The sequence below is a fragment of the Alnus glutinosa genome, chromosome 9 (assembly GCF_958979055.1).
Source record: "Alnus glutinosa chromosome 9, dhAlnGlut1.1, whole genome shotgun sequence".
Classification (NCBI taxonomy): Eukaryota; Viridiplantae; Streptophyta; class Magnoliopsida; order Fagales; family Betulaceae; genus Alnus; species Alnus glutinosa.
The window spans coordinates 28,576,633-28,599,252 of record NC_084894.1 but is presented as its reverse complement, the minus strand read 5'-3'; the positions used below and the strand labels follow the sequence as shown (position 1 = coordinate 28,599,252).

General features: G+C 35.7%; 3 protein-coding genes and 1 non-coding gene across 6 annotated transcripts; 2 read left to right on the top strand and 2 right to left on the bottom strand.

The window, feature by feature from the left end:
* Positions 1-902: 902 nt before the first annotated feature.
* Positions 903-4,010, top strand: LOC133878400 (trans-cinnamate 4-monooxygenase). The gene is made up of 3 exons (XM_062316950.1): positions 903-1,772; positions 2,192-2,325; positions 3,254-4,010. Exons 1-3 carry the CDS (start codon positions 988-990, stop codon positions 3,850-3,852), a joined length of 1,518 nt encoding a protein of 505 aa, XP_062172934.1. The 5' UTR covers positions 903-987; the 3' UTR covers positions 3,853-4,010.
* Positions 4,011-9,005: 4,995 nt separating this feature from the next.
* On the bottom strand, positions 9,006-9,118 carry LOC133878732 (small nucleolar RNA snoR100). Its single transcript, XR_009901975.1, has one exon. It is a non-coding gene; the product is annotated as a small nucleolar RNA snoR100 (small nucleolar RNA).
* A 379-nt stretch (positions 9,119-9,497) lies between these two features.
* Positions 9,498-17,512, top strand: LOC133878693 (uncharacterized). Of its 3 annotated transcripts, none has more exons than XM_062317282.1 (20): positions 9,498-9,737; positions 9,860-9,937; positions 10,063-10,136; positions 10,307-10,329; positions 10,522-10,706; positions 11,199-11,315; positions 11,436-11,478; positions 11,591-11,679; positions 11,925-12,020; positions 12,178-12,232; positions 13,422-13,521; positions 13,803-14,016; positions 14,404-14,569; positions 14,660-14,697; positions 15,394-15,466; positions 15,553-15,612; positions 15,708-15,733; positions 15,853-16,795; positions 16,905-16,954; positions 17,061-17,512. In XM_062317282.1, the coding sequence occupies exons 3-20, from the start codon at positions 10,095-10,097 to the stop codon at positions 17,231-17,233; spliced, it is 2,493 nt and encodes an 830-aa protein (XP_062173266.1). In that variant the 5' UTR covers positions 9,498-9,737; positions 9,860-9,937; positions 10,063-10,094; the 3' UTR covers positions 17,234-17,512. The 3 variants fall into 3 exon arrangements, with proteins under 3 accessions (XP_062173266.1, XP_062173267.1, XP_062173265.1); XM_062317283.1 differs by having other exon boundaries at positions 10,057-10,136; positions 13,803-14,004; XM_062317281.1 differs by having other exon boundaries at positions 10,057-10,136.
* LOC133878694 (two-component response regulator ARR17-like) lies at positions 16,705-21,137 on the bottom strand. Its single transcript, XM_062317284.1, has 5 exons — positions 20,534-21,137; positions 19,121-19,200; positions 18,369-18,446; positions 17,882-17,952; positions 16,705-17,785 (listed from the first exon to the last, which is right to left on the bottom strand). The coding sequence occupies exons 1-5, from the start codon at positions 20,658-20,660 to the stop codon at positions 17,659-17,661; spliced, it is 483 nt and encodes a 160-aa protein (XP_062173268.1). The 5' UTR covers positions 20,661-21,137; the 3' UTR covers positions 16,705-17,658.
* Between the last annotated feature and the right edge of the window lie 1,483 nt (positions 21,138-22,620).

Here is a 22,620-nt window from a genome sequence, read left to right as displayed (position 1 = left end):
CCTTTCACCGAATTCAGCCGTCAAGATCCGCAACATTTATTTTCGTCGTCCGATGTGATAAGTACAGAACAAAAATGCTTTTATACAACATTCGTGACACTCATGATTACACAAGAAATAAACTACATTTCAACTTTTACACTCAATTTTCCGTCAAGGTATGCCGACCACCGCATGCGAATACAACTATACAAGGCCAACTTTCAAAACATATTTTATAATTAAAAACAAATTACTCTCTTCATTTTAACAAAATCTTTAAAAATAAGTTTCTAAAATTGATATGACTCTTAAAATTATCTTATTTTCTTTACTGTTGAGGACCAAGAATGTATTGTATTAAAAATAACTTGCTTATCAGATGTTTTTTCTTTATATAAAAAAAATAAAGAAATCTCAAAAATAACTTTTCTTTAAACTACAAAATCAGATTCTAATCCATTTACATGGTTTTATAATTTTTTTAATTAAAAAAATGTAAAAGTAATCAATAATTGTGTCATGGGTGACCAAAATTCATCCCTCTAAAACTATATCTTATGAAAAATTATTGTTGTATAATTCTTAAATAACTTTTTTTTAATTTTATTTTTCAAAAAAAAAAAATTAAAAGAAAAAATCAAAATGTTGCGAAGAATATATTATATTATGAAAAATGCTCAAAATACTCATTACACAAAAGAGGCACTCCGCATTTGACATGTTTTTGAGCCCACCAACCCGCTCACCTACCACGCAGAGACCTTATTTAGCCGCCGTTAGAGCTGACGCCGTCAAGTCCGTCATCAGATCCTCACCCACTCCCTCGTCGCACATGGCCACTCTCCCCCCACCTAACGTGTGCGGTGCCGTGCCCTCAAACCAAACTATTCCATCAAGAGTTTGCTTATAAAATCCCAATCCATCGCCATTCACAAACCACGACCCAATACTACTCTGCTCTATCTTGTGCGCAGTGCCCCCCCATTACTCCTCAAACTCACGCAAATGGATCTCCTCCTTTTGGAGAAGACCCTCTTAGCCTTATTCCTAGCCGTGGTTGTCGCTATTACCATTTCCAAACTCCGCGGTAAGCGCTTCAAGCTCCCTCCGGGACCCATTCCAGTGCCCGTGTTCGGTAACTGGCTCCAAGTCGGCGATGACTTGAACCACCGCAACCTCACCGACCTGGCCAAGAAATTCGGAGACATATTCTTGCTCCGCATGGGCCAGCGAAACCTCGTGGTGGTTTCCTCGCCGGACCTGGCCAAAGAAGTTTTGCACACCCAGGGAGTGGAGTTCGGGTCGAGGACCAGGAACGTGGTGTTCGATATATTCACCGGAAAGGGACAGGACATGGTGTTCACGGTGTACGGTGAGCATTGGAGGAAGATGAGGCGGATCATGACCGTCCCTTTCTTTACCAACAAGGTGGTTCAGCAGTACAGGCACGGGTGGGAAGCGGAGGCGGCAAGTGTGGTGGAGGACGTGAAGAAGAACCCAGAGGCGGCGACGACTGGGACCGTCATCCGGAGGAGGTTGCAGATGATGATGTACAACAACATGTACAGGATCATGTTCGACCGGAGGTTCGACAGCGAGGATGACCCTCTCTTCATGAAGCTCAAGGCTTTGAACGGAGAGAGGAGTAGATTGGCTCAGAGCTTCGACTACAACTACGGTGACTTTATTCCCATTTTGAGGCCCTTCTTGAGAAGCTACCTCAAGATCTGCAAGGAAGTCAAGGAGAGGAGGTTGCAGCTCTTCAAGGACTATTTCGTCGACGAGAGGAAGTAAGTTCAATTCATTAATTAGTTCCTCTAATCTTTAATTTTGTTCTTTCTTTTTAGAAAAATTAACGGTTCGGATTTATAAGTTATGATCAAATTACTTTATAAAATTTTAATTTTATCTATTTATATCCTTAAGTTTTAATTATTATTAAATAGATTATTCCCTTGTTAAATAATATTTAATGTCACGTCCTATCCAATCAAAAGTCTACATGGTTCATCTATAAAAAATAATAATAATAATAATAAATGAAAAAAATAAAAAATTATATGGTTAATTTATGACCAACTTAATAGTTAAAATTTTTATATATTGGGTCTAAATTTATTTAATTTTATTATTTTAATAATTTAAAATAATTGATACTTAAACATTCTGTTGGAACAATCATATTGAATTGTGTTTGAACTGTTTGCAGGAAGCTTGCGAGCACGAAGCCCACGGATAACGAAGGCTTGAAGTGTGCGATGGACCATATTCTCGACGCTCAGCAGAAGGGGGAGATCAACGAAGACAACGTACTTTACATCGTTGAGAACATTAACGTTGCCGGTAATTAACTCGACATTATATATTTTTTTTTATTGCATAATTGTCCCATGACCATACGTATAATATTTTAATTAAAATAAAGATAAATCATGGAGTCCGTTTTAAAGTTAAGATAGCTTATTAAATTATCTAAAAATCAATTGGATATATAATTACTACTTGACAAGTTCTGTTCTTATCTTTTCCAAGGGTGCTTTAATTAAACAGTATTGGTAGCTCCTAGAAAACGAAATTTAATAAATATCAGTGACTGTGACTGGCTAGCCACGAATACAGGTGGGTTCTTTTTTTTTTTTTTCGAATTTAAAAAAGGTCTTGATTGCTGTACTACAGTAGTGCACATGTACACTCTCTCCTCACACTGGACTCGACTCTCGTGTGAGAGGAGGGAGTGCACATGTTGTGCACTTGTAATAAAAGTAACATTTTCTCTTTAAAAATTAAAACAATTGTTGCAACTTGCCAAATAGATGAATATTGATTATTATTTTATTAATGTTTAGCCAACAAACAGCCGTGCCTTGTAGGCTCGTGCTTGTAGTAGGTGTGATGATTGGGGATACCCAAGTTAGTTGAACCCCCACCAAACCCCGTGTGGTTGGCACCTCACGATATGCCACCTAGGAGATTTGATATTTTAGGTGAACCCAATACTTATCCGGGGCTGGTAAGACTCACACGTGGGGTGGGCCTTACAATTTTTTTTCTATAAAGATAGATATGAGATATGTCATGGGATAGAGTTTAATTTTCTAAATTAATTTATAAAAATTATGTCTTTAAATATATAGTAAGGGGATAATTGAAATAAATTTGATAGAGAATAGTAATTGGCAGGAATTTTGTGTTGCTTTTGGTTGTTTAAATTTTCATTTTGCATCACAAAAATGTTAATATGCAAAATATTTTGGTTTTGTGGAACGTACAGCAATTGAAACGACACTGTGGTCAGTTGAGTGGGGAATTGCAGAGCTAGTGAACCACCCTAAAATTCAGAAGAAGGTCCGGGATGAGATTGATACGGTGCTTGGACTGGGCGTCCAAGTGACGGAGCCTGACATCCAAAAGCTGCCCTACCTTCAAGCTGTGGTGAAAGAGACTCTCAGGCTTCGGATGGCAATTCCTTTGCTTGTTCCACACATGAACCTCCATGACGCAAAGCTTGGCGGGTTTGATATCCCTGCCGAGAGCAAAATCCTGGTCAATGCTTGGTGGCTTGCCAACAACCCGGCCAATTGGAAAAACCCAGAAGAGTTCCGGCCGGAGAGGTTCTTGGAAGAGGAGTCTAAGGTTGAGGCCAATGGCAATGACTTCCGGTACCTTCCCTTCGGTGTTGGAAGAAGGAGCTGCCCCGGAATTATTCTTGCATTGCCAATTCTCGGTATTACTTTGGGACGTTTGGTGCAGAATTTTGAGCTCTTGCCTCCTCCCGGTCAGTCCAAGATTGATACCGCTGAGAAGGGCGGGCAATTCAGTTTGCACATATTGAAGCACTCCAACATTGTTGCAAAGCCAAGATCATTTTAATTCCAGTCTCCTCTCCTCTCCTCTTTCTTTTTTTTTTTTTTTTTTTTTTTTGGGGAATTGGCCAATTGAGTGTTGAAATATGGTCATTAAAAGGTTTTGAATGTTGAACTTGAAATGGTCTTCAGAAGTTGCAATAAGTCAATATATATTTCCTTCTACGACTTTGTATGATAAGTGTTCCATGTTGACCTAGTTAACAATCTTACCTTCCCTACGATGGTTCAATCCCAAAAAGGAAATGCTTTAATATAACTCGCAAATTCGAAACGAACCGATACAAATTAACATGATAAAATTGAATATCGTCTATCTATGCACACATCTACATGGCCATAAAGTTATAATTTGCAACGTATGTGCTATACCATTTTTCTATCTATTTTAACGTCTGACGCTTACGGGTGGGCAGAACCCGCCCGCACCTCCAAATCCGTCCCAACCCGCCCTGAAATTTTCAGATATCACCTGGTTTTTGCAACTAGTTGGTTCTGAATATGAAGACTCGTGCCTTATGGGGCGAATTGCAGAGATGGGTATTTCCAATCTGCAAACCCGCCCCACCCGAACTTGAAATTTAGCCTAGAATCTAAAATATCAAATCTGAATCCCAACCAGGCAACCACCCATCCATCGACCATATTGCCCCAAAACAAAAACCTAAAATGAGAAGAGGAAGAGCAAGAGTCCTAAGCAGCGTCGCGCATCACCCCATCAGCGCCGCACATCCTCTGTCACCGGCACTACCACACCACTGGCAACGCAGCAAGAAGCACGAAGAGAAGAGCGAGCGTGAGGATATCAACCTTCCTCCTCCTGTGGCTGATAACATTACTCGCCTTGATGAAGACGTGGATGAGGGTGAGATTCTCGAAGGGGAGGGTTTTGGTGGTAGCGAGCACAAGATTGAGGAGAAGATATTTGATTCGGATGATGAGTTTGGGGAAATGAAGTCCGTTGGTGTTCAGGACGAATCTAATAAGCAAAATCTGGTGTGTTCTGAATCTTCTGATTGCCCCTCATCCCATAATTATTATTATTATTTCTTTAAGCTTTTGGAATTTTGGTTGTTATGTCAATCAAAGCTAAATCTTTTTGGGCTTCTGTCGTTGTTGATGGGTCATTGGATTATCTTTGTGGCCAAGATTTGTGTTAATATGTGTTAGATGAGCAGTAATATCCTTTAGAGATAAAAGGAGAAAATAAGGGGTTTATAGTTCCGATTGTCGAGAAGTCATTCCTAGTTGTATCTTGCAATGTCTGTCTTTTTGTTAGAAATTAGAATATCAATCCAATTGAACTGCCAAGGAGAAGTACCCAACACAACCCAAAATAAAGGCATCGACTCATAGCCCACCTAGTTTTGGGCACATAATTTTTTTTTAAAAAAAAAACAAATGGAATACTCAAACCCGCATAAACCGGTTCCGATCCGTGTTACCCGAGGTCTAGCGAGTTGACTATTCACTATGTGGGTTGCGGATCTTGAATTTCACACCCGTTCATTGCGGGGCGGGTAGTGGAAAGCATGTAAATTCGGCCCGCGCACACCTCTACTGACACTAATGAGATGCTTTTTTTTATCAAAATATAATAATTTTTAACATATTTAAGTGGTCATACTTAATAGTTTTGAGGCACAAATAGCTAAATAAGTAAATAATTATATATATATAAAGGTGGTAGTTTGAAGGTCAAAGAGTATTTTCCTCATTAAAAATAGTTACTACCCGACAAACTTACAATCAATTAGAGCACAAGGGGAGTTGGGAAGCTACTTCACAAAACAAAGGCATTCAAAATTGATTTTGAAGCAAGAAACGTAACGTAGAGATAAATGCTTAGGAAAATAAAAAGATACTAATCGCACTCTAAAAACAGCGTGCCAACAAACGGATGTCACCGCCCAATTCTCACCTCAAATTATAGACGTTTTCTTACAGTTTCAACTTTGAAGCCAAAACTATCTAAAGCAAGGAGGACGGCAATCATGGTTATGTGAGACTTAAGGCATCTTCGGTATACAAAATGACTATTTTACTGAAAAAATAAAACTAAGGATGAAAAAAAAAAAAAAATGAGTGAATCAGCTATTAGAACGCGAGCAAAAGACACTCAACTATTTTTCTTAAATTTAAATAATAAAATTATTTTTTACTTTCCTATCAAAATATACCTTATAATAAATTCTATTATTCTTCTATATATCATTAAAATATATTTATTTTTTCACTCTTAATCTTTTTTTTTTTTTTTTTGGTTCTTTGTTCTTTGTTTGTTGATTTCAAGTGAATTTTTTTTTTTTTTTTTTTTTTGGGGGGGGGGGGGTTTGAGACTTTGAGTTATGAAGTTTGGGGTATGATTCGTATGAGTTTTCATCCGTGGGTGGAAGAGGAGAGAACTTTAGAAAGACAGAGAGAGAGAGGGAGAGGCGTGAGGGAGAGAGGGAGATGGGGGTACTCCAAGAAGAAGAGGAGATTTGGAGACGTTAGACTAGAGAGGAGAAAGAGTCTTGTGTTTTAGGATTACAATAATTTGTTGGACAATACTGTAGCTACCAAGAATTTAAGAAAAGGGATAGTAGAATGATTTTTTAACAACCCCCATAACTTAGACACATTGAATGGAACTTATATGTAAGACCCACACAACCTTTTTTTAATAGTTGATCTGTTTTTTTACATGTGGGTTTTTACATATTTAATGGTTGATTTTAAAAAATAATTATTGAAATTGTACAAAAATTGTAAACGTATTATATCTCATTGGGTGTCTGTTGCTAGTCCTCTTACTATTTATTAGTTTGGTTGAAACAATTAAATAGTAATACTTATTCCTATTATATTGTTTCGCACGGTGCAATACAATGTAAATAGAATTATATTATAACTAAATTTCTTAAAATATAATTTTAATGTACAACATAACATCGAAAGTTAACTTTTCTTTAAGATCCTTCAAATCTGTCTCTCCATGACTCCATGTAATGAAACAACAAAGCAAAGCAGACGAAAGAAAGTTGATTTTTAAGTGATGGGTCATCTTTGTCTTAAAAAATGTGTCACAATCTCAAGTAACACATCACTTAAAAACTAATTTTTAAAGAAAAATTTTAAGACGCTTAGCATTTTTGTTCTTTGTTATTGGTATATTAATTATTAAGTATCCATCTAGTTGAGAATGCAAGCTTGGGTCGGGCGGTTAGGCCCAAACCAAGAGCCCCAATAACGACTAATCCTTAGCCCAAATAATAACAGCCTTGTGGAAATGTTCTAGTAGTCTCATTATTCTCCGAGTTCTAGTTGTCTCATTATTCTCGGTGATATTTTTCGGCTCCCGCAACGATTCGTGCAATCAACTGCACCCAAAAGTTAATTAATGAAGTTTAAGATGATCGAGAGCTTTCTAGTATTGATTAATGAAATTTAAGATTTCCCTAAAACAAAAACTGCACCCAAAAGTTATCTTCACAATTCAAAGAGTTATTACTTTCTAAGAATGGGGCAAAAAAAAGAGAAAGACTGCTTTAAGAAAGTTTTCGTTTTCGGTTTGCTTGCCGGGGGAGGGAGGCTCCATGCCTTCCTCCTCCGGTCCTTGGTCCTCCTAGTCTCTAGGAAGTTTTTGTTCCTCCCGGACTTGTTTCGGTGGAGGTTTTGCTCTCATAACCCTTATGAGTTGAGGAGTTTGTGTTAGTGTTTCTCTTTTATTGACTGAAAGGCCTTCATGTAACGTTGGTTTGGAGGATCGGCTGCTTTCCATTGTGTCTCCGGTAGATCTCTAGTCGTGCTTCAACATATTGTTTTTCTTTATGCAAGATCTGTAATTTTCTATTGGATTTTTCATGACATGTGCTTCCCAGCTGTGTTCACTGTTGTCAATTGGTTCAGCTGTCTCAATTTGGTGGTCTTGCAGCTCGTTCCTGCTGGCCCGTGGTTTGCACGTGAAGGGGATCTCTTTCTATGGATTGGCGCGCGTGGGTCACGCCTTATTTTTCAAGCCATAGCTGGTGGTGTTTGGTAGTTGGCGATGGATGTTTGCTGTTTGGGGAGCCTCAGGGGACGGCGCATGTTATGCACGTGCCACCTCAGTAGGCAGTGATCTTTTTCTTTGATGCTGGCAGTGTTGATTTTTTGGTTGTTTGTATATTCTCTTGTATCTTCATTTTCACAGTGTGTCTATGTAATGCACAAATTTTACTAGAATATTTGTTGACTGTGATAGCCAGATCAACCCTTTTTTTTTTGAGAGTGTGCATAAAAAAAGACTTAAAATGGTGACATTGTAATTTTTGTGTATTATTAAGTAGCTACTTTTAAGTTAGACTTGATTCTGACTCAGGACGTAAATGCCTCTTTGTACCTACCTCTTGTCTGTCTCTAATGCCTTACGGCTTTGTTTGCTCATAAACCCAATGACCCCTTTTCAATTGGAAGGCACCATACCTACGATCTTCCACCACTTCTCTTTAAATATATTATGACTCTTTTGAGACTTACCAATTTTTTTGCCCTTCTAATTAGATAGATCAAATTAAAATTGATAAATACATTTTTTTGTCCTTTACGTTGTGTTGGGACTGAAGACTTACTAGAAGACCTATTTAATATAACAATTTTAAATGATGAGACCTATTTACATTCATACAATATAACAATTATTTCTTTTTTCCATGTTAATTCAATACAACAAAAACGGTGGGATTATTTAAAAATTGGAAAAGTCAATTGAAATCATTAAAAAAAATAAAATTCCAACATAAGTGATACTCCTGGTTCTCACAAAAGATAAATCATTTTTTTTCAACACCTACTTGTTTTTTTTTTTTTTTTTTTTTTTTTGTAAATATAATCCTAGTAATTGGATTTATAGGCATATTCAGAAAGTAAATGAAATATTTAAATGATTTTTTATCCAACCTCACACACAAACACAAATTGCCATTCTAATAAAGGTTAAAAAATTTATTAGCAGAATGACTATAACTGTATAAAATACTAATGACCCTTCAAGTAACCAGAGGCAAAATAATACCTGAAAAACTCATAAGCTAAATAGTAAATACCTAATAAAATGCTACAGAAAATGAAGAACAAATCATGAAAATAAGAAAAGAGAAAAAACCCAAGGAATAAGATCGGAAAAAAGAAAGAGAATAAAGATGTGGGTCGCATCCAGGCCCCCAAATCAAAAGCCAATAAGGCATCAGAGGGAGCAGACATTTTGACCCGTGAACTCCATGTCCGTGCACATTACCATGCTTCCTTCATTCTCATGTCATCCAGAGCATCGGCTTATTGTACACGGATCTTGCATATACTACTACAACGAACCTCCATGGATACAAAAATTTCAGATTTGAAAACCTTCATTTGGAAAATACATGAACTAGAAAAAAAAATAAAAAACTAAAGACCCAGATTGAAAGCCAGGGTGAGTTCAAGGCGCGACGATTCCCTTCTCTTAACCTGTATTTATATAGAAGGGAGAGGTAGAGTCCTATTAGGGTTTTCCGTTTTCCCACTCATAAAAAAAAGCCTTAAATTACGAAATTGCCATGGTTTCGGCCTTTGGGTTTGGGTTGCAAATGGGCCGGAGCCCCAAAAACAAGTTGCAAATGTGGCCGGAGCCTGGCAACCCAATAGGAAAGGCGTTTCAATTTGACGTGGCAGGCTGTTATTGGAGGGGACAAACAACATGGTTTATGCAAGGTCCTGTAGAAGTTTAAGCCTTTTGGCGCGACTTTTTCGGTTTCATTTTGTGTTTGTTTCTTAAAAGTTTGCAATACTTGGGATAATCACAAACATCACGTAATGGCACAACGTCAATCCATTCTTTAATCGCCGACGAATCTCTCAAACCAGTTCCCCTGTGTCGCTGATCGGATTCCGGTAGTTAATTGGTTGGATTTTGATTTTCTATTTTCTTTTTAATTTTCGTTGCGTAAGTTGTATTTATCAATATTTATGCTACCTATTATTCATTTGATATATTAATTTTTGTGTAAAATTAGGGTATTCAAGAGGAAGAGATAACCCAAGCTTCGTGTTCATTAGGTTTTAGCTTCAGTTACTCTTTCCTCAACTTCGTGGTAATTTATCTTCTCGATTGAACCTACTTTTTTAAAATTCTGATATTTTTGCTTTGAAAACATTCCGATTATTTTAAACAGTATTGGAAATCTTTTGCCAAATTTTTGTGCATTTCAAGCTACAGAGGCGGATGATTCTTCATTTTTATCTCTCACAATGCTGCAATGGATGGGAGGGTCGAGGCGCAAAGTTGCCACTGTAAGAGAGTGCAATTAGTTTAGTTTTTACACCACAATTATTCAATTCAAAAGCATCTTTCAGAATCTTAAATGAAATGATGGTGAATTTCTGTTCTGACATGTGAGCATTTCATTTCTTTTGCACATCGTGTCCATTGAATTCGTGCTTGAATCGGTACAAATATCAAGTCAAGGAAGTCGACATACAAGAGGTATATATGTTATTGCATTTTGCTGTTGGATGATGTACTTTCTTTCCAATGTTTGTGTTTTTGTTTTTTGAACGAATTATTAGCTTAAAAACTGAAAAATTAAGAGGTATATATATGTGTATTGGATGTGCGTTATAGTATAGTGTTAGATGCAGCAAATCTACTTGTTGTGACCTTTGTTAATTTTTGTAGGCAAAAGCAATACTTTGAGCAAAGGAGACGACAACAACAACAGCAGCAGACAGCCGGGTCAGAGAGCTACGGTGATGGAATGAGCACATGTAGCCAACATCAAAATGAACACCGGTCCTTGGATGTTCTCAGTTTGCTAAACTGGTCAACAGTTTCTCAAGAATGCAGTTCTGCTTGCCCTAGTGGTGAGTATATAATAATATCCTAATCAATCCAAAAGTTATGGGCAGATTTTCTCGAGTTTGTTTAATATAATTGAGAAGTGAGACTAAATATGATGCTGAAATTTCAAAATTATTATTATTATTCTTCAATTGGATCAGATAGCTAGTCCTTTTTTTTTTTTTCTGAAACTTTCAGTTGGTATTTTATTTAACATTCGTTAGTAACAGTTGTAGCTCTATTATTTTAATGAATTATGGCTTATGGATTCTAATGTTGGCGAAGTCAGTTTGATTAAATATGCTAATGACATATCTGGAAGAGCAGTTATGTAGCAGTAATATGATATAGCTTCACCAGGGATGCCTTGACATACAAGTTATGTTCATAAAACTGTTCTTTAAAAATTTGTTGGTTTCGTGGGTGATGAGTTTTGTGTTTGTTAATATTCCTCGTTGTTTCAGATTTATATACTTATGCATTTTTTCTATTTCCAACCTGTACGACTATATAAGGAAAGGAAGATCTTGAAGTTAATCGTTCAACGGTGAAGAATGATTTCACAAAAGGCCCATCAACAAACGTTACCCACACAGTTATCCTTGCCGACTCTGTCAAGTTTAAGGAAGCAGGTATTTTCTAATGGATCACCACTACTGTTTGAACTTAGTCTTGTTTTCTGACCACAATTCCCTGAACTTTACTTAGTGGATATGAGATGTTTAACACATGACAATTATATGCTGAAACAGGAAGTCCATCGCATTGCCAAGTGGATGCTGCATCTCCAAAGAAGTGAGTGATGAATGTGTGTGTGCGTCAACATGTTATCCTATTACGTATCTGTGAATGTCTTGAAGAGTGCATGTTGTCCACATGAAGAGTTGATGTATTTATTTCCTTCCAGGGCTTCACTTAGTTCCCATGATGATAATAGCACTATTTTCAATGGAACTGGTGCGAAACTTGATCACTGGAAGATAGCTACCGAGCAGCGTAAGTCGCAAACATTCATTGATAACAAGTTTTGAACTCTTTCACTTTCCATGAATCCCTGCAAGGTTCATGGCGTGGCAAAATAAAGTTATTTATAGATTTGGAGAGCACTTTAACTGGTGCAGCCTATTATATGGACTTTTCCTTTTTCTGCAGCTATTCTTCTCATTATAAGTCATCATATATATTACTGAAAATTGCATTTTCTTGACTTTTTTCCCTTCATCTCTTTCTCTCTCTCTCAGAGTCATCTGTTCTTGATTTGCTTGGTGATGATGAGACAAAGGGCAATATGGAAAGAAGTCCAATGCAGGAAGCCCATGTTGCATTTTCAGTTGAAGGTATGTTGTTGGTTTTAGGAAGCCGGGCTTTATATTTTTCAACTCACACGGCTAGACCTTTAGTTTCAGTGTACATTATCAACAAACTCAATCTTGAGGCAAATTATTTGTTATTAAAGGGAAAATATAATTTACTGCTGTGTTTCTTACCCATCAGGTTTGGGCAAAGTGGGAACGGAGACACCAGTCCATTCACCACGACAACCTGGCAGGTAATTGGTATGCATTCCGATTTAAGATTTCTATATTTTGATAATGGATTAGCTATTTTATGGTATCCATCTCTAAGTTCTAGTGACATGTGACCCATTTGCTGTCAACAAGTTCCATGTACATATTTCCCAAAATGGATGGCCTTTCTGTCCATAGAATTATAATAATTGCCATAATTTGGTTATTTAAGAATTTAATGTTTGTTTATGCACTATCCTATGCCATATCATGATCACTCAAATCAGTAGGATGTTTTTCCAACTAAGATGATCTTTTTTTTTTCTTTAGTATTGTGGGATGCTAGGACTAGTTGCTGATAAACATGATGCCATTGAAAATTCGAAATCCACTCCAAGTTAGCAAGTAATTGCTTGTAAAACAAAAAAAAGGTTATTATCTTAGTTAGGGGCTGAAAATTTCTCTAATTGCTTAAAATAGCTTATTTGTCTTGTTTAGTTGTTGAAAATGCTTGCTAATGCAAAGAAAGTTTATTTTTACTATTTAGTTTGTTTTCCTAGATCTAAAAGCAATGCATACTAGATTTAAATACTTCAACTAGTGTTCAAGTTAATAGGGCTATTTGCTTCTCTCTTCTTCCCAAAATAGTTGAAAGTTTTCAAAATAACATGCATTTTAACGAAACAAAATAAATGTAACATCTTCCAAAAATGCTCTTAGGTGGGCCTATGCGTCTGAAACTACCCCACGCTTGCATCTGTCTTGCACCCCCCCTCCCCCCCCCCCAAAAAAAAAAAATCTGATTGCAAACTTTGTTAGGGAGTCAAGAATTTCAATGTGAGAACGTCCAATCTGTGTAGTGTCATTTGTTTATGTGCTAACATTATTCAGTTGCCCTTGCATCTGATTTACTGCTATTATTAACTTTCGGCAATCTGTCATGTTTGAAAACTTCAACCATCAAGAAAATATATATTCTTTGATCTGGTTGTCTGTTGATCTTCACTTCCATTGAAAGCAAGGGTCATATAGTTGTTGTTGAATCCCATGCATTTAATTTTCTAGTTTCTATGAAATGCATCCTTCGCAGGCTTCATGTCAAGTTTTCCCTCAAGATTTTTGTGTTGTTAGCTATTCTGATACTTGCTATAAGTCTGAAGAGTCTAAATACGATAACAGGTTGGACCTTTACATCAATGTCTTGACTCTTTAACAGTTGTGTGACCATAGATACTGTTCTCTTGGTTGCTCCTCACCTTTGAAGGCTGCAAGGGATCTAAATATGTTGAACAACCATAACCATCTGCTGGATGACCTTGAACTAGAAGTGGTGAGAGCATTGCCGAATGCATCTTTATGCACATTAGTTGTTGCTATAATTTAGCTGCTCCATGTGCTGTAGCTTTAACGCTTTTTTTAATGTCATAATTATATCAGCTCTTATTATGGATTCCTTTTCCTTGAAACACTGACCCTTATATAGAAGCTTCTTTTTTCATTTTTTTGTGGACCTTGATTCTAAATCTGTTGTTGCTTTAATTATGATTTTAGACTAGCCCAGCAAAGAAAAAAGACACTTGAGACTGATTTATTGCAGCATGCTGAATTCAGGATGCATTAATGCAAGATATCAATGTGCCCCGAATTGGCAGTTCTTCAGAGTTTTCATCAGGCATAATGCATTCATATAGTGATCCCAAGCAGAAATTAGCTGCTGTCAGAGACTACAGGCAACATTACGGCCATGGTAGTGAAATCAATGGTTTGTTTGGTGACAGAAGAATCTTTTATGACCGTGAAAACACCAGAGAAGGTATATGGGATGGTAGCATACAATTTACATTTTTTTTTGTTCTTTAATTTGTATCCTTTATTGTGGCTCTTTGTGTTTGCTATAACATATTGAACAGATTTTTGACTTCTAAGATATTGAGTCATATTTCCCCTATCATTGTTAAGTTATTTTTGAGATAGATTCTGTGTTGATCTGCATCTGTACTCTTCTATTGTCTTCTAAATAAAACTATTTCCTAGACAATGAATCATACCGCAATAAGAAAATGTTTTCATTTTCTTTTAACCTGATATGAAATATGATACTAGTATGTAGGGATCTTCTTGTTATGATTTGTTTTTAGCATGTTAATCATGTTCAAGGATGAAATTGAGATAGTGGTTTATACAGGGTTTTTTTTTTTTTAATGTCCACCAGCTAGGTCTTGCTTCCTAGATGACAACTTCCTTGATGAGAGGGAATGTGATGTATCTTGGAAAAACTGGCCATCTGAAAGAGATGGTAAATCTCTGGATTTTTGGAAATATGGAAACGCTGAAATGTCGGATTACAATTTTGATGGCCCACATCTACTGAAGAAAAGGTGTTCTATTAATATTGATCCTTTGTATTTCCTGTTTCAAGAAATGACAATGTATAGCTTCATTATGATATTGTTATATCTGTTGTGCAGGGATGCTGCATTAGCAATGGACAGATTCGACATCTTAGGTGCTCTGTCTCACTTGCAATATAAAATAGTATCTCTATTAATATATTGTATTTTGTCCATGAAACTTGAATTAAACAGGAAAGTTATTTTGTTGACACTCTATGATATATATATATATATATATATGTATTAAATTTCCAAGTGCACTTCCCATAGTTTATTCTTCAGGAATGTTATGCACATACAAGAGTCCATTTGGATTACGGCTGATTATGCTGGACTTAATTGAAACGCCTCCATACACCTCATATGATTTCTCTAAATAATTGGCAACTGCTAGTACTTTATAGGTTCTTATATGTTTTCCTTCTTCCCTACTATCATTATTGGTAAAAGTTCCTTGGTTATTTGGAAAACTTGGCACTAGTCGCTTCATATCTCTATATATAGCATGGTAAAGTACTTTTCTACTGTAATTCAAGAGGAATTATTCATAAAAAGCTGTATCTTCATTATCCTAAATTTGTAGTTATACCTTTTCTTTGATCCCTTAGGATTAAAAGGCAATATTATACTGATAATTGTTTCTGAGATCCTGTTATTTTGCTACATTTTTATCCTATTTAGACAAGGAAATATTTTCTGTACTTTTTTGTTAGGTATGTAAAGCTATATGGTATCGCACTATAGAGAATGTATTCTCATTTGTTTTGGCGTTTGCTTTGATGCTTTGCCCACTTCATTTTGGCAATCAGAGTCAACTGCTTCATTTTACAAGAACCAAACAACAGAAATTGATCTTGACTTCATGATTCCCAATGGGGCAAGGTACGCCCAGTTTTCCAAGAAAGATTTATTGGTAACTTGCATATGCTCAAGATTTTGTATTTTTGTGATTTTCGAGATGTAACCAGTCAATCAGATTGGTTTTGCTTTGCAACAGAAGATGCAAGAGATAATATGAGCATGCTGAGGTAGTTTTTGAGTAGCTTCCTTTGTTTAAAAGTGATTTCATATGTTTTTTCTACTTTGACTTTGTGGTTCATTAGCAGTTGTAAACTTTTTGCAGCGAAGAGTCGTGCTCATCAAGTGCAGGTTATATTCATTGATTCTGGATAATCTTATTAACGATTCAAAATAAGTCTGTTTCTGTATTTTTATTAACATATTCTTACAGATTACTGAAGTGATCTTTCTTCCACGATTTATGACAGTTAGGGGCAAGGCAACCAATAATTCAAAACAGAACTCAGCAGCAGGACAGAGCAGAAGACACAGCAATGCTTTCTATAACCCCCCAAAAAACTATGGCGTGAAGAACATTTTTGCCAAAGAGTCGTGGCATGAGAGCAGGAATGATATTGGACAAGGAAATGATGTGGGTGGGTCAGGCAAATTTACAGATGTGTCAAATCCATCAAAGTCAATACCATCCCATCACTCTAACACCCCTCTCCAGGAGAAATTAGGTCCAAATAACAGTTGGTTTTATGAGAAAGGATATAGTACGGCTAAAATGAATTCAGGTTTCAGTCCTTTCTCTCGAAATTCAGAGAAAAAATCTCTATTCTCAGGCTCCAAGCTTTGGACTGAAGATCCTTCCAGTGAACTTTTAGTTCCTGGATCAGATTTTGATGCCAAATCTTCTTTTGATAGAACTAAACATGGCGAATATTTGGCATGTTCACCTTCTGGCAGTTTCATCACTGAAAAATTCACAGTTCATGATTCCCCTATATTCTCAAAGGTTGAGTTTGGGGCAAACACGCCAGATTTTTCTCGAGATTCTAAATTGAAAGGCACGCCTGATTCTTCCCATCTGACTGGTTCTCATAGTGAGACACACTTTCCTCAAATATCAGCAGAGGAAAGTGCAAGCAAAGATGTGGAAAGTAAATTACAAATCCAGCCAGCCGAAAATGAAAAATTGGAGCTCATGCAAGAAATTTGCATCGGCAATGGCTTGTTTTCAGAGAATAAAAAGGCCGTAGATGCTTCAAGCTCCAGGAGCAACACTTGTGGATGCAAGGAAGCAAAATATGAAGCACCAGAAATAATGCAGAATCTAAAAACTACACGTTCTCCTGACCATGCAGAGCAGGCATCAACATCTCTATTGATCTCTGACAAAGTTAAAAGCATCATAGAAGAACAAGAGTACGTCAAAAAGACTTAATAATTCTCTTCTTATTATTGTTTTTCGTTCCTTTCTCAAGAACGTTCCTATATTTAAACCTATATTAGGCTAAAATGGTTATGTTGGCAGACATCATAATGACGATGAAGCGACCCTTCCATATCAGAATGGGAATAAAGGTGCATATTTGTTGGCCTTTTTCTCATGAGCTGCCCTTTGAACTTTCAAAATTTGTTCGATGTTTTATTTCTGGCGGAGTAACCTATTATACTCATGTGCCTGCAGAAATACAATACATTTTTGGGCCTCAGGAAAGAAGGATAATAACAAAGACAGAGAGTAACTGTGACAACTCATCTTGTCAGGTGATGATGCTTCAAAGCTATGTCCTTCAGCTTCTTTGCGCGCAGAAGATACTGAAGGATGCATCTGCACAGGACACCACAAAGAAGGTATGACACCTTCACATCGGATAGAATTGGGGATTCTTTTCAAACTCATGGATGAACAATCAGAAAACGATTTTTCCTGCTTTGTTTCCATACCCTACAGTTCCACAAATGGTCAAGAAGGTTACTTGTAACTTAGCAGTCTAGTGACACAATTTAAGTTTTTCTTTTGGTTGTTCCGAACTTCCTATCTGATAAAAAAACAATAGCCTTTTGAGCAATCCAGAGAGCGAAAGCCACAGGCATGTGCTTAATTCTATATATATATAGCAAAGGAGTTTCAGAGGATATCAGATTAGCGATAGAAAGATAAACTAAACTAATACTAGCATTTCTGGAGGGCTTGATGTATTCATGTAAGTCGGTCTTCATTTTCGTTTTCCTATGGCTTTTTTTTTTTGGTTCCTGCAATTCCTCTCTTCTGAGGGAGGCGCTCATCTTCCCATGCAAAGCATCCCTTTGTGAGGATTGCCGAACTTCGTTAGCTGACATCTCAACTTCTTAACATCCGATAGCTGGAGAGGCTTCATGATGAATTCTTGAGCTCCTTCATCCAGGCACCTGTTCAAGTAAAGAAAACATAATAAGAATGGATTTACCTTTGAGGAAAACGGGAATTAACAGAGTAACGAAATTAAATGGGGTTGTAGTGGTTACTTCTTAATTCGAGTAGGGACATTCTCAGATGACACAACCACTACTGGTATGTCCTTCATGGTAGGTGATTCCTGCTTGCAGATAAGGATTTCTGGTTAGGCTAGTCATTAGTTACTATAGATATCTAAATATCATATAAGCAGCTCTAACCATTCAATCTTCTATGAGGAGACCTGCATACCAGTTAGAGTAATGCTATACACCGTACCTTTATCCCGCTTTTATTGCATTGTGCTGATGCATGTGGCAGGGTCAAGCCAATGGATATATATATATATATATATATATATATATATATATATATATATATTAACAAGGCCTGATTCAAGGGCTAATACCCGGTATATAGTATATACCTTGTGCTTTCACCGCTATGTGAAGTATGATTAATTAAGTGATCAATCTTGTATGTCGGTGAGACTGGGATCTGATACAATCATGCAATAAAATATTCAGATAAAGAGAAGGTTATATGTTAGTATAATACCTTAATTTTTTTGAGTAGATCATACCCCGTCATTCCTGGCATACAATAATCAGTGATTATCAAGTTTACCTTGGAAGCCTGCAAAGAGATATACCCGATGAGTTTTGCATGAAAGGTATAATATTACTTCCAAATTACAATACAGAAAAAGCCATAGGCGGAACTCCAGCCAAAGTAATATGTTTTTTTTTTTTTTAAAAAAAAAAATAAAATTTAAAGAATAAAAATCTTCTAAATTTTGTTTTTTACCCCACTAAAAAGCTTTTTTTTTCCTTTAATTTTTATCCCCTTTAATTAAAATTCTTGCAATTTATTGAAATTATTAATATAGGTTCTTTATATATAATTCTAAAAGTCTTGCTCATCTATCTGAATTAATCCATTGGATTTGCTTCTTTTAAGATCAAAAGTCACTTGAAAAAAACCTTACCAAATGGCGCCTACACTGCCTCGTCCTCAGTGCCGCTAATATATATATATATATATAAAAAAAAAAAAAAAAAAATTACCAAATGGTATCAATTTTTTTACCAAGAAATAAATACCAAGATGACGTAGACCTTGTTTATTGGGGAGGATAATGAATAAGCTCTACATCATCTTGGACCTTGATACCATCTCTTAGTAAAAGATTTGGTACTTCTAGCAATTTTTTTTTATTTTTTTTATTTTAAAAATAATAATAATAATGCTCTTACGTCCTCTTGCTAATAAGACCGGAGGCGTCGGCAATTGAAAAGGCTAATACTTACATCACCATTGAATGCGTGTTGCCGATCATCACCTAGGCCCAACAACTCCAGTGCCCTTTGCCCGTTCTCTGCGGTAGTCACTGCAAGAAGAGAACCCAAATTATAAAGTACATTTACTCAATACTATATTGTAAGTAAGGCCTCTAAAATTAAAGAGACACGCTGAGATGTGGCAAATCAGACAAGCATCCTCCCCCATTTCAAAAATAATAATAACAGATATCAGCCCATTAATTGATCTAATAGACTTAAGTGTTGATCAATCAAACCCATTAATTGAGAAATGTGATAAACATAATGAAACATTATGAAAATTTTAAGAGCTAATTTTTAATTGTTTTTCCTCGCGGTAGGCGTGGTGGCTTTATTGCCGCATTGCATTAAATTTTTTACTCAGCATTCTTCTTATCCGCATAGCCAAATGTTATTTTGGCCGGTCAGGATGTTAAAATGAAAACAAGAGAAATAATTTAGAGAAACATTTGGTGAACAATTACCATGTTCCCTGAATTTAAAAATAAAGTATTTTTTAATCTTTAACATTGTCTCTTCTCTCAATAAAAAATAAATAAAAAAAACAAAGAAATCATTAACAAAGAATATTTAAATGAAACAGTGATAATGAATAGCTAAAATAGAAAATCGGATATAACTATATAGGTGCTTTGAAAAAGTGAACAAGTAAAAGAAAATAATATATATATAATTTTTTTTTTAAAAAAAATAAAATAAAATAGAGAGCAAATTTATTGAGTCGGATGGTCTTAAGCCCACTAGATGAAAACTGGACTTATCAGTGGACAATCTCTTCAGTAAGCCATTTTGCTTTATTTTTGACCTCTCTTTTGCTGGGTCTCCTAGCAGCCACCGTGAGTGCCACTGAAACAGGGCACAATCCATTATTGGGGACCCACAAGTGTTGAGCGATGGTGATGTTATAGGAAGATGCACCTGGTGGCGGATCACAAGTTCCATGCAGTTCTATTTTTGTTTTTTGTCGATTCCTATTATCTTAATCAATTTTTTCTACAGTTCAAATCATTAATCTATATTATACGCTGCCTATTGAAATGGTCCAACCGAGAACGATAAATAATTATACTATTCAGTGAAGGGTCGATAGTATCTCGTCTCTTCCCAGAAAAAGAACAGAAATAATCACAGAGAGAGAAGAAGAAGAAGAAGAAGAAGAAGAAGAAATGAGAAATAGTTGCCATGAACATGCTAGGATGAAACAATAAGCAGAAAAAATGAAAATGAAAAGCTTTTCTTTTATATATATATATATATATTCCTTAATTTGTCGCCCACCACATATATATATATATCACTGCCCTAAGAAAGTGTCAATACTATCAAAACAAAAACATTAACATAAAAAGAGAGGCTTGTTTTATATATATATATATATACCTTTACATGAAGAGTTGGTGAGTAGCCTTTCAATGAGTTTGCGGTCCAAAAGACTATCATCAACCGCTAGAACATGCGGTTTTTCATCCCCCGCTGATGCTGAAGAAGAAGAAGAAGAAGAGGCCATTCTCAAAGCTCTAACCCTAAAACAAAACTATCCCAATTCCCACAAAACCTTTGAAGAAGAAAAGCAACAAAAATGACTGCTTTCGAGAATTAACCAAGAAAGGACAGCAAAAACGATGGAGAGAAAAACGCGCTTCTCTGACAAAACTCTACGGAGGAACAGAGCTATGTGAAAGCAATGCTGTCGGCCGGGGGCTAAAAAATATATAGACTTGTTAAAGATGAGAAAATGAGCAAAAAAATAAAAGAAAATCAGTGAGAAAATAAAGCTGTCACAGATATTTCGTGATCCTTTTGGGTATTTGGAATATCGATTGCAGTCGATCTTTGCAGACGTATAAACAAAACAGGAACCCCATCGTCTTCCTAATCCTTCCAGAAATCAGAACCCCATCCAGCTCACCACTGCTATTCATTTTACTGTTTTTCTTCTATATATGCTTCCTTTTAAAGGCCAGGATCCTCTTTTTTTTTTATTCTCCTGATCGACAAAATATGCACCAGTATCTTTGGCTTTTAATCTTTATTTTTTGTTCTTATTCTATGTGGGATTCTGGATTATGGACGCGTATAACAAAAAAGGTATCTACACGTACGTCCGTTGCCACACATTGTCGATGTGTCCTAGATTTGTATCAGAATCTCTTTGTTATTAAGGTTGCATGAAACAGCTAGCTTAAGATAATTTTTTTTTTTTTAATATATAATAAGGTTTGTGCAGTGTTTTTCACTGTCTTGTGAATAAGAAGGCAAGTCGAAAATGCCACGTCAGTATAGTACTACTTTTACCATAGCGTAAATGATTTTCAACCTTCCAAAAGAAATCTGATTTGATTATGTTGCTAATTACTAATTAGAGCCAAATCTGTTTAAATATAGATATGCATATATAGAAGAGTTAGAGTTCAACACTTACACTGGCTACAAAATTTGTGGGATAGCTATGAGATTTTTAATTTTATGGGACAAAACTATTTTTTTATTGTTTTATGGAAAAAAAAAAAAAAAAAAAAACCAATAATCTTTTTGCATAATCTTGTTTAGAGCAATCTGAAGATTTTCCAAGGTGCAATGACTATAAATTGATCATATATAGAGGAAATCATAAAAGAGACAAAATCAGATTCCATAAGATATCATTTCAATTGTCCATAGGGTATCGACAAATAAAGTGTGCGTTGACATAAAAAACAAAAAAAAAAGAAAAAGAAAAAAGAAAAAGCAAAACAAATAGAGAGTGCAATTGACAGAAAGTAATAAATTATCCCTTGAATTTGGACAATGTTTTACAAACAGAATAACGTAGAAAATATTATTCAAGTAAATTATAAAGGACTAAAATTGTCGCACGACGTTATTTGTATACAATTCATACTTGTATTGTATTATTGAAATTATGAAATTAATCGTTTGATTAATATTCTAACATTTTTATCAAGTGTGGACTCAAACTCTTCCGTAACAAAGAATGTTTAACGTGTGAAATAAGAAATATTGAATGATAAACACCGGGTTTAAACTCAAAACTTTTGATATGATACTATGTTAATTAAATTATCAATTGTCTTAAAAGTTTAAGGTAATAGAAAATGATAAATTCAACCATTTAATTAATATTCTAACATTTAATAATCTCAGAGTAAATAATATAAAGGGCAAAGAGTTATATATATATATATATATATAAAAGCAAGAAAGATAACTATTACATCAACAAAAACAAAGTTAGAAGAGCCTCATGGGAGATCCCAAGAAACACCTCAAAAACAGTGCAAGAAAGTAAGATTAAAAAGAGAAAAAAAATAGATCTAAACAAATCCAGTCTCATAATTTCATGACCAAAAGACTGAGAAGGCCACCTTGAAGGTGGTATGTGGTGTTGTCCAAAAATGGGACAGCTGTGAGAAAGGTGCACTGCCGATGACTGCAATGAGGGAGTCTTCTCGCTTCCTTGGACAAAA

Bases quoted from the DNA above. Each gene is read 5' to 3' on its own strand.
- LOC133878400 (XM_062316950.1), top strand. From the start codon at position 988: ATGGATCTCCTCCTTTTGGAGAAGACCCTCTTAGCCTTATTCCTAGCC. The intron at 1,773-2,191 runs GTAAGTTCAATT...AACTGTTTGCAG, and splicing joins TATTTCGTCGACGAGAGGAA to GAAGCTTGCGAGCACGAAGC. The intron at 2,326-3,253 runs GTAATTAACTCG...TGGAACGTACAG, and splicing joins TGAGAACATTAACGTTGCCG to CAATTGAAACGACACTGTGG.
- LOC133878693 (XM_062317282.1), top strand. From the start codon at position 10,095: ATGCTGCAATGGATGGGAGGGTCGAGGCGCAAAGTTGCCACT. The intron at 11,316-11,435 runs GTATTTTCTAAT...ATGCTGAAACAG, and splicing joins TGTCAAGTTTAAGGAAGCAG to GAAGTCCATCGCATTGCCAA. The intron at 15,734-15,852 runs GTTATATTCATT...GATTTATGACAG, and splicing joins GTCGTGCTCATCAAGTGCAG to TTAGGGGCAAGGCAACCAAT.
- LOC133878694 (XM_062317284.1), bottom strand. From the start codon at position 20,660: ATGGCCTCTTCTTCTTCTTCTTCTTCAGCATCAGCGGGGGATGAAAAA. The intron at 18,447-19,120 runs GTAAGTATTAGC...ATCTCTTTGCAG, and splicing joins AACACGCATTCAATGGTGAT to GCTTCCAAGGTAAACTTGAT. The intron at 17,786-17,881 runs GTAACCACTACA...TTACTTGAACAG, and splicing joins GTCCCTACTCGAATTAAGAA to GTGCCTGGATGAAGGAGCTC.